At 37.2% G+C, this 11,682-nt stretch overlaps 1 protein-coding gene across 5 annotated transcripts in view; it reads right to left on the reverse strand.

Annotated features, from left to right (window-relative positions):
- MYO9A (myosin IXA) overlaps positions 1 to 8,809 on the reverse strand; it is a 205,117-nt gene extending 196,308 nt beyond the window's left edge. For all 5 annotated transcript variants that reach the window (XM_023510048.1, XM_023510049.1, XM_023510052.1 and 2 more), the window contains exons 1-2: positions 8,746 to 8,809; positions 1,488 to 2,399 (exon numbers count right to left, since the gene is read on the reverse strand). In XM_023510048.1, coding sequence (XP_023365816.1) covers positions 1,488 to 2,327 — 840 coding nt within the window. In that variant the 5' untranslated portion in view covers positions 2,328 to 2,399; positions 8,746 to 8,809. The remainder of the gene's footprint in view (positions 1 to 1,487; positions 2,400 to 8,745) is intronic.
- Between the last annotated feature and the right edge of the window lie 2,873 nt (positions 8,810 to 11,682).

Genomic DNA, 11,682 nt, shown 5'->3' on the forward strand with positions numbered 1-11,682 from the left:
ACGCATAGCACTGCACATGCCGAGGAATATGTGCATTATTTATAGTGTACAACATAATGTTTTCATATATGTATGCATTGTGGAATGCTAAACCAACCTATTTAACATACGTATCACCTCATATACTTACCATTTTTTTGTGATGAGAACACTTAAAATTCATTCTCTTAGATATTTTTAAGTATACAATATATTAACAGTAGTCATCATGATGTACAACAGCTCTCTTTAACTTATTTCTCCAATATAACTAAAAATTTGTGTCCTTTGTCCAATATCTCTCTAATCCCACCACCCTCCAGCCTTTGGTTACCAAAATTTTACTCTCTGTTGTTATGCTTTTAATTTTTCCAGATTCTACTCATGAGTGAGATTATGGGGTACTTGTCTTTCTATATTTCTTTTGACATTTGATAGTTTTACTTCTAAAATATCCCATAACTAAATATTGTTTCCCATATACTCCACAGTTTTACAAGTGAACCCTTAAGAGTTTCAATCCCAGGTACAGATATTAAGGTGCGGGGAATACAAATACACTAGAAAAATATTTTCCCCAACCACCTACTTCCACAACCCAGATATAGACAGGATTCCTGCCCCTGCTTTCTGCCTTCATAGGGGGATATTTATGACTCTGGTAATCTCTTTCTTTGCATCATTAATGACCCAAAGACACTCTTTTTAGAAAGTTACCACTGTCACACCCTTAAATCTTTTATATAGGGTGTCCATAAAGTTTGAGTGCAATTGGGGAGGGGAATGCACTCAAACTTTATGGACACCCTGTACTGTCTTTTTCGTTTTTCCATCTTCTAGTTCCCCTTGATAACTAAAAACTAAGTTTACACTTCTATTTAGTTTGAGCTTAACTTCTCATGTCTACAAAGGATTTTTTAAAAATATGTTTAAGAATCAGATGCCCAGCATAGAAGCTCATACCTGTATTTCTACCACACTGAGGTTGGAGGTTCAAGAGCCTGAGCAAAAGAAGAGTCAAGTGTTCCCATCTCTACAAAAATTAGAAAAATTAGCCTGCCACGGTGGTGAATGCCTGTGGTCCCAGCTACTCAGGAGCTTCTTAAACCCAGGAGCTGCAGGGTGCAGTGAGGTCTAATGACACTGCACTATAGCTGGGGCAACAGAACAAGACTGTCTCAAAAAGAATAATAAAAGAACAAGAAAAGCAACAAGCACAGTGGCATGCACCTGGAGGGTTAAGGGAGGAGGATCACTTGAGCCCAGGAATTAGAGACCAGCCTGTATAACATAGGGAGACCCTGTCTCAAAACAAAAACAAAAAGTGTAAGTTCATCACCTAAGAGACTATAACAACTAGTCAACATACAGAGGTGGTCAACATAAGGAACTAGGCCTACTACACTTCTATGTACATGTGGTACATGTCCAGTCTATGAAAATCAGGTCAATTTAAGAAGTTGGTCAATGTAGGGAGGTGGTCAACTATAGATGTTCTATACACTTACCTCAAGTACTGGTCCAGCTCCAAGAATAATCTGTTCTACTCCACTGGCAAATCCTTTCTGACTGAGAGCAGTAAGGTGGTGAATAAGAAAGTTTGTGCTTTGAGTCTTCCCTGAACCACTCTCTCCTGAAATCACAATGCACTGATTCTTTTTACGCTGAAGCATGGCATGATAAGCTACATCAGCCACAGCATAAATGTGGGGCTCAAGTTTTCCCAATTGGTGATTATCATACATTTTGACATATTTGGGGTTATAAATAGGAAGAAACTTGAATGGGTTAATAACTATTAGAATACTGCCAACATAGGTATAAATTTTTTCATGCTTAAAGCGATTCCGTAGGTTTTCTAAGAGAGTTTTCTCATTCAAATCAGGTAAGCTACATAAATCATCAAAGTCTTTCTGTTGGGGCTGTGGAAGAAAACCCCGTTCCATCATTCTGCGACGTTCTTCCGTTACCCGTAGCCATGACTGAAGACTACCATAGTGGATGGAGCCATCAAGGTTTTTTTCTCTCAGAAGAAAGCGATAGTCCTCTCCACTCAAGCGATTTTCCAGAGCCATTCGGGGCCACAACATCATTCGCTGAACTGGACAGTCCGTTGGATTGAGTATCCATTCTTCTCCACCGAATTCCTTTACCTCTGCTAGAACGTAACATTTTGTTTTGTCAAGATGAAGTTTGTTTATAAGAGAGTCAATCACCTCAGCAGCTGTGGAATTTTTCCTGGCAGGAATTGGACAGTAGATCGTTCCTTCTGAAATTGTCCCAGGATATATACGCAATGTATGCTCATTATCCTCAAAGCGTCGTCTTCCTCCATCATTTATATTCATATTGGATCCTGTCCCATCAGCACAGATAGTACATGTTCAAGATCTTGTAAACCATTTTTTTTGGCAAAAGAACTGTAACATAAAAGTGAAACATTTAGAAGTAATATTACCCATTACTTTCTGATGTTCAAGAAACAAAAGGCTTAACAGATATGTTGACTACATCTTTTAGAACACAAAATTCTAATTCTTAGTACTGAAACAATTTGAAAACAGACTCATTGAGAGCACATAATAGTAAGGTTCGTTGTCCACATCTGAGCAGTTTCTAACACCACGCACCACATCAAAAATATGTATTTCACTGTTTTATTATATTAATAATTCAAAATCCAAAGAGTAAAGTTATTTTTTTCACCTGCTACCTCAAATGTTCCTAAAGTACTTGGGATTAAAACCAAGTTCTTCCCTTGTACTTGACAAACTCACTAATGACCAGAATAAGACAGAATAATCACACAAATCTAATCATCTTGTACCAAAAATCTCTTAAGGATAAAGTAAAAAGAAGAAAGAATATCATCAATGGAGCAAAAGTTTTACAAAGGTCATTAAAAACAGTAAGATTAGATAAATAAATTAAACTAGATAAAGTTAAAACCAAGACAGTAAGTGGTATCTGTTACTGAAATAAGACACTTATTTAAGGAATTCTTGGCTTGTGACTCTTATCCTCCCCTATAGTGGGAAGAAGAGGCCAGTTTGGCAATAGCGACAAAAAGATCTTGCCCCTGATCTCCTGAGCAAATGTGACAAAATTATACAAGTGGACACCGTTACAAATTTTACTCAATCTCCCTTTGTCCTTCATCACAATCGTTCTACCTTTTCTTCTTTTAATTTTTTATTTTTAATTATTATGTGTACATAATAGTTGACATAATTATGGGGTACATGTAGTATTTCAACAAACATAAAAAGCAGCCATATATTAAAAAGACAAAAATAGTAGATGTTGATGAGAATGCAGAGGAAAGGGAACTCTCACATACAGTTGGTGGGAATATAAATTAGTGCAGCCTCTACAGAAAACAGCTGGGGCTAGAGCACTAATGATCGTCACTCACTGCCACCTCAAACTCTTGGGCTCAAGTAATCCTCCTGCCTCAGCCCCCCAAGTAGCTGGGACGACAGGTGCGTGCCACCACACCCTGAAAATTTTTCTTTTTTTTTGTAGAAATGAGATCTCACTGTTGCTCAGGCTGGTCTCCAACTCCTGGCCTCAAGCAATCCCCCCACCTTAGCTTCCCAAAGTGCCAGGATTACAGGCACAAGCCACTGCTCCAAGCCTGCAAATTATTATACATGTTTCCTCATGTGCCTTTGCCAGTATTTCTCTGGGCTTATCTAGGAGTGAAATTGCTAGGGGTTAGGCATCTACAACTTTACTGAACATAATACTCTCAACAATAATTGTTCCAATTTACTACCTTGCAACCAGTGTAAAGAGAATTCACTTTTGTCTCCTTACCAGAAGTTAGTATTATCAGACGTGAATCTAGAATTACTAGATTCTTACAATCTAGTAAGTATGAAAAGGACAACCCATTACTTTAACTTGCATTTCCCTGATTACTAGTGAGAATGGGCAACTCCAATCCTCTCATTTGCCATTTAGGCTATGTTGCTCATTCATTTTCTTTTCCCTTTTTTCATTAGTTTTCTTTTTCTTACTGGTTTGAATGAGTTCGTATATTAATAACCTAGGTACCAATCAGTTTTCAGTTGAATGAATGGCAAGTTCTTCTACCAGTGACTTACCCATTTTGTTTACACTATCTTTTGTTACAGATAAGTTTTCATTTTTAATAGTCAAATTTATTGGTCCTTTGCAGAGGTGTCCAACTTGCCAGATGCATGCTGATTTTGTGAGGACTTTTTTGCTTATCTGTGGTGTTGGATAGCATGAAAAGTATACACGGATCCTTTTTTTCCTAATTAGTTTTTTTTGGGGGGGGTTGTTTGTTTGTTTGTTTGTTTTTTGAGATAGAGCCTCAAGCTGTCACCCTGGGTAGAGTGCCGTGGCATCACAGCTCATAGCAACCTCCAGCTCCTAGGCTCAAGTGATTCTCCTCCCTCCATCTCCCAAGTAGCTGGGTTTACAGTCACCCACAATGCCCAGCTTTTTTTTTTTGGTTGCAGCCGCCATTGTTGTTTGGTGGGCCTGGGCTGGATTCAAACCCACCAGCTCAGGTGTATGTGGCTGGCACTTTAGCCGCTTGAGCCACAGGCACTGAGCCCTAATTAGCTTTCATTACTGTTTGTGTATACTCTTGTTCCTCCTACAATATGTAGCAGAAAAGAAATAAGATTGGACACCCCTGCCAGTTTATGCTTAGTTTTTTAGTGAACAATATCAAGAACTGTAGTTAATTTTTTGGGGGGCGGGGACAGAGTCGCCCTTGGGAGAGTGCCTTGCTCACAGCAACCTCAAACCTTTGGACTCAAGCTATTCCCTTGCCTCAGCCTCCCAAGTGGCTGGGACTTCAGGCACCTGCCACGCCTGGCTATTTTTTAGAGACGAGGTCTCACTCTGATTCAGGCTGGTCTCAAGCCTGTGAGCTCAGACAATCCACTTGCCTCAGCCTCCCAGAGTGCTAGGATTACAGGCATGAGCCACCACACTTGGCCTTGCAGTTAACTCTTAATGCATGCTTATTTATACTAGTCATTTTTATAAGCATTTCGGGTGGATTATTTCTTTACAGTTCCTCCCTGAAGGATGTTTCTTCACATCATCCTCATTTTACAAATGAGAAAACAAAGGCAGAAAGATTATATAACTTGCCCAAAGTCATAACTATTTCAGAATGTGTTTATAAAGTAGAGATTTGAAGCAGGCAGTCTGGCTCTAAAGCCTACATACTTTTAACTTCTAGTTTAGCTTTTAAAAATCTTTCCCTATCATTAGGACATAAAGTTATTATCCCAAATTTTCTCCTAAAAGGCCCATGCTTTGCTTTTCTCATTTAGATCTTTAAGTCATATAGAATTTATTTTCAATATGCTATGAGACAGGAATCTTAATTTTTTCACTCCATCTCAAATTACCAACTGAACCACCACTGCATAAAATAGCAACACCATTGATTCATAAGGTCATCTTTGTCATGTCATGCAAATTCTATGCATCTATTAATATGTTCTGGGTTTTCTGTATTCTGTTCCATAGGTTTATTCTGTATTCTGTTCCATAGGTTTATTTGTCCATCACTTAACCTACCTTAATTACTATAGTTCTATCATAAATTTTGATATCTGAAGAACATTTACTTCAATTTGTTCTTCTTTAATGTTACCTTGATTATTTAAAAACCTTCCAGTATTTTGACAATGAATTGATCTTACACATTAAAACCGGAAAAACCCGACACCTTACTGATTTTTCCAATTCATACAACCATGTTGTTGAGTTTTTTTAATTACAATTACTATATTTTCACTTCTAAAGTTTCTGTCATTTTCATATCCACCTAACCTTTTTCTATTTACATTTCATAATTGTTTTGATTTAAAAGCTATTGCCCCCTTGCTTTTCTCTTTGAAAACCCTAAATATGTAATCTAATATTTTCATGCCAACCACACATCCAGACTGAACTGCTCTTTTTTTAAAATTTAGAACAGAAATTTATTTTCCATAGTTTTAAAAGCTAAGTCCAAAATCAAGATTCACTGCCTGGTGAGGGCCCATTATTCGGTTCACGGTGCTTTTTTGCTGTGTCCTCACATGGTGGTAGGAGGGCTGAATTGCTCTTCTGATTACTGACTTTATTTCATATCTTCCTTAGCATGAGATGGCTTTGTATGTTTGAGAATTTAGCTTTACAGGTGCACTTTTAATGGACTGTTTTTGTTTTCATACAAATACTGAGAATCCACGGCTTGCTATTTTTTTAAATAACCACGATATGCCAGGTCCGGGTGGCTCACACATATAATCCTAGCACTCTGGAAGGCCAAGGTAGGAGGATCATTTAAGGTCAAAAGCTCAAGACCAATCTAAGCGAGACCTGATCTCTACCAAAAATAGAAAAAAACGGCCAGGCATGGTGGCGGGCAACTAGTCCCAGCTACCCGGGAAGCTGAGGCATGAGGATAGCTAGAGCCCAGAAACTTGAGGTTGCAGTGAGCTATGATGACTCCACTGTACTCTATCCAGGGTGACAGAATAAGACTGTCTCAGGTTAAAAACACACACACACACACAATACCATAATCATACTAAATCATTTTAAAACTAACAATTTCTGATATTAAATGATCAGTCAGTGTTCAGATTTCCTCAGTTTTCTCTTAAATACTTTTCTCAGGGGATTCTGCACTACAACAGCAGGGAGGATATACCCTGAGCTAGCAGGTTCCTAGTTATAGAGCTATGGTTGTTCTCCTTAATGCCTAGATACATAGCTTCAGATACACTATAGCCCCTGACAAGAGTCAGCAACAAATCTATTTCTCACAGCCAGGGAGGTTGTGCCCTATACCACCCCAGGAGATGCACTCAGTAACTACAATCTGATCCCTAAAGTTGAATAACATGCAGCCCCAGAATCAAACTCAGAAACATCTTCAAGAGGGGAGACTTATTCTGGTCCATGGTTTCCAACAACAAGCCCAACTCCAATTATACTTCCCCATGACCCATAAGCAGTCAAAACCTCAGCTGCCTTTACCTACAGACCCAAGAATAGCCCTGCTCAATGTATGTGTTCTATTCCCTTCCTGAAACAGAAATGTTTACCTTTTTTGAGTCCCATTTATATCCATTTGGTTTTCTCTTTTTGTTATTTTATCAATCATTACTTTGTGTTTTTCAAAAAGGGAATATCTCAAAATACCACTCACAAATCCATCTTGATGGCAAGCAGTCCTTGCTCACCTGCTTGAAAAATCAACATTTGTAATTCCCAGGCATGAGGATTCCTAAGAATCATCTGGGGAACTTTTTAAAAATATTCATTTCTATGCACAGTACTAGTTCTGCCTTAGAAAAATACAGGAAATTCTATCATTACTGGTCCCAAGAACAGTATCTGGAAATCACTCTATTCCCAAGTGTTTGGAAACTCACTCTCCACTCCCTTACCACTATTCTCACAAAGCAAGATACTGAGACTGCTCTTTGAAAAAGTCACCAATTAGCACAGAATTGCCAAATCCAAAGGCCTCTTCTTTTTTTTTTTTTTTTTTTTTTTTGAGACAGAGCCTCAAGCTGTTCCCCTGGGTAGAGTGCCGTGGCATTACAGCTCACAGCAACCTCCAACTCCTGGGCTCAAGCGAGTCTCCTGCCTCCGCCTCCCAAGTAGCTGGGACCACAGGCACCCGCCACAACACCCGGCTATTTTTTGGTTGCAGCCATCGTTGTTTTGGCGGGTCCGGGCTGGGGATTCGAACCCGCCACCTTAGGTGTACGTGGCTGGCGCCTTAGCCGGTTAAGCTATAGGCGCCGAGCCAAAGGCCTCTTCTTGATCTTCACCTTAACACACCACACTACAGCCACCTGTCTAAAGCAGCCAACTCTTTGTTCTTGAAAATTCCCTAACATAGGTTATTTTTCTTAAAATCTTCCTGCTAGGCTTAACTCTTTCTCCAACTCACTCTTACAGCTCCTTTTCTATTACTTCATTTTAAAAGCAAAAATACTCTCCAAGATTCTGGTCTCAACCTAGTGATCTGGATGATTTTATCCAGCCCACAACCTATAATTCATTCCTTTACCTGTCATTTAGGGATGCTTGTGCACCTCAATGGCAAAACTAAGTAGCTGTGACAGAAATCATATGGCCCACAAAGCCAAAAATGTTTGCTATATAGTCCTTTATAGAAAAAATTAGCTAGATGAAATAGTAGCACATGTCTATAGTCCCAGCTACTCAGGAGGCTAAGGCAGATTTGCTTGAGCCCAGAAGTTAAGAGTTCAGCCTCAGCAGCACAATGAACCTGTTCTAAGATGGTGGGAAGAAGAGAGGGAGGTAGAAAGGGGAGGAAACAAGAGAAGGGGACGGAGAAGGGACAAAAAGAAAGATATAAAGAAAAGAAAGAAAATTTGTTGACCCTTGTTCTAGGGGTAGCTGGTAAAAAAAAAAAATTTAAAGTATAATTTTCCAACTAGTAGAGTAAAAAAAAAATGGAAGAATAAAAATAATCAATTCAAAAGAAGGGGGGAAAGTCAACCGACAGAACAACTGGAAGCAAATAGTAAGTTTTAAAACTAAACAAAACAGTAACTGCATTAAATGTAAACACTCTGGTTAAAAGACTAAGATTGCTAGACTTATAACCTCTATAATGAGGATACAGAATCTGCGAGTTTAAAAAAGGAGAAGATACACCATGTGAACAGTAGCCAAAAGAAAGTTGGTATAATCAGAATAACCTCAAGCAAAACAGAAAAATAAAAGCTGAATTAAATATACCTTAAGTTCCGTTTAGCCCTTCCATACTATTATTTTAGGTTTAAACCTCAGACAAAGGTCTCTGGATATCACTGGTGACCTGGAAAAAAAGCAAGAAATAGAGGAAGACTGTAAGTTAAGGAGGAGATAATAAAGTGGCAAGCTAAGTAGACTAGCAGATATTAATCAAATCTACTATAAAGAAATGAAAGAGAAGCAGTGTGAATGAAATGTTTATTAGTTAAGGGGCTTGGGAACACAAATGTATGATTACATACATAAACAGACTCAAGTCGAGAAGCATAAATTAAAAACTAAAGAAAAAGGTTTAATTGGTGAGCCAGAATTCCCTGGTTAGCAAAACAAAATGAATTAGGTCAAAAGTAGACAGATGCCTCTCAGGAAGAAAAGACACTTTCTTTTACTGAAAGAATTTAAAAAAGAAAGAGTAATGAAACAGACTACAGATTTTGACAAGACGTGTGACAAGAGTACATCTGATCACTAGATCAGCTGATCTTCATCACTAGATCGTACATAGGAACCTAAGTTTTACTTTTAGGAAAGCAATGCCAAATGAAAGCCAAATAGGGTGCTGAAAGAAAAGACATTTTACAGTATTTTAATTGAAAAACAGGTGGTGGGTGAAATGAATTATCTTACAGGTTTATCGGTTTAGCTACCCCAGAAATAATCTGTACCTTTTAGTGAATATATTGTGTTTTCCTTTGAAAGACTTTCTTCTTCCTTGTCATCTGACACAGTTTGAGTGGACTGACCTCCTTACCCAGATAAGGGGGAAGAGGAACGTCAGTGCTGATCACTGAGATTCTATACTGGAACTTTTGCTGTAACTACAGGAAAAGAAGCATAACTTTTTTCACTAAGGCTGCTAAGCTAGAAAAATGTAAACCTAGAGCTGCTAGTAGCCATTTTCCCTGAATATATAGAAGCTTCCTCTCTGCAATAAAAGAAAAAATTAACTGACACACATAGCAAAGCCTTATCAACATATTTGAGCCACTAAATCTAGCTGTGCCTCAAATAAGCCTGACCACTGAACTTCCTTGTTAAGTGTGCCAATAAATTCCTTTTTATTTCCTAAGTCCCTCTTATTTCTGTTGTCTATAATCAAAAGAACCCAATAATATAGGTAGCAATCCAGTGCAATACCCCTTGAAAATACAGATACCCTTGTTATCCACATTCCTGATTTCTGGAAATCCCATAATCTACATTTAAGAACCAAATGTATTTGAGTAAAATCCTGAATATTTCCTTCATTATCTTTCTATATGCTATCCAAACTTGGGGAATCAAATAGACTCAAACAAGCTTGTACCTACCCCCTGACATCTAAATTCACTAACCAAACAGAAGCAGATCTGGACAATTACAAATACTTACAATGTCCATCATGAAGAAATATAGAAAGGAATCTATAATATGAAATTTTTTAATATGGAAAATTATATATAAAGATATATATATAAATGTATTGAAATTTGGAATTTTTTAAATTTTCCTTTAATATTTTCACTAAAAATAAGTTTGACATACATTACCTCATTTGAATTGAACAGAATTCTCTGGACCAAATAAACTATTACCTTTCAAATCAGAAAATTAAGGCCTAAATAGAAAAAACATCTATGAGAATTTACTTTATGATAAAGATGGCATTTTAACTCAGCAGGGAAAAAAGAGATTACTGAATAAATGATGTGGGGATTACTGACTATGAAAATAAAACAAACATATAAAGAGTTATGCACATTGCCAACATTTATATTGCAATCAGACACTGCCGTATCTTTTATAAAGAAAATTACTTAATATTCTTATTTTCTATCTCAATGTAGTCACTTCAAAAGTACATGCTAACAGAGGGAGGGAAACAATGTGGTGAGACAGTTGCTGTGGCCAGAAGGGTGTGGTTCAGAATAGGCCAGTTTATGATGAGATTCACTGGACAGAGTTAGAAGGGACTAATTATAGAGGAAAACTGTGGTGAAGAAAGAAAATAGGGAATATAGTTTCCTTTAAATTAGAAGTTCAGTTAAAAAGATAAAAAAGAAGTTAACTAAAATTTTTAATGTAGTGTTCTGTCCAGTGTTCTGTGGTATGTTAAAATCTATCTCCAAAATATATATATTAATGTTGCTTTTGCTTTTTTACCAAGTTCTTAAGGTTGTTTTCCTAGGGGGATACTTGCTTTATCACAACAACCTATTCACAAATGTTTTAAATAGGATCACTCATGGTCATTCAGTAGCAAGAGAAGTTAAAAGAACTGAATCCAGCAAATGCATGCTTTAAAAATTAAAAACCTAACTTTGTCATTAAAAAAAATAACTCAAAGCAAAGGTCTCCCAGTACATACAGAAAGGAGAACACTGTAATACCATGGCAAGCTCCATTTGAGAAAACATTACTGATTTAGCTATAGCTGTAAACATCATGGGGAAAGAGCCGTCAAACATTTTAAATATATTTTAGACAAATAACTAGGGAGAAGTGATGTTTAAGACCTAATAGTCATGGTTCTTCATTCTTTAGTGCTTACAAATGAAGCACTAAAGAACGCTTTCTTCAGAAGTGCACAGAATGTACATAGTTACCATTCAATAAAAAAAAAAAAAAGAATGCTTTCTTCCATAAAGAAACATAGTCACTATCATAACATATAATCACATATGTAAATATATATGTAATTTATTTAGATACATGAACACTTAGATTTTTTAATTTTCCAAATTATATATTTAGTAGTGATTTTCATTTTTCAAAGCCCCCCAAAATACTCTCTTTACAAACCCATTTCTTCCTCTTCCTGGGAACACAGCTAAGCTTTATTTCCCTACCTTCCCTGTAATTACATGTGGCCATGTGACCAAATCCTAGACCAATGATATGTAGGACAGAAGTGATGTACATTTCCTCCCAGCTGAGCAAATG

Source organism: Otolemur garnettii, unplaced genomic scaffold, assembly GCF_000181295.1.
Source record: "Otolemur garnettii isolate 467f Iridium unplaced genomic scaffold, OtoGar3 scaffold00011, whole genome shotgun sequence".
Lineage (NCBI taxonomy): Eukaryota > Metazoa > Chordata > Mammalia > Primates > Galagidae > Otolemur > Otolemur garnettii.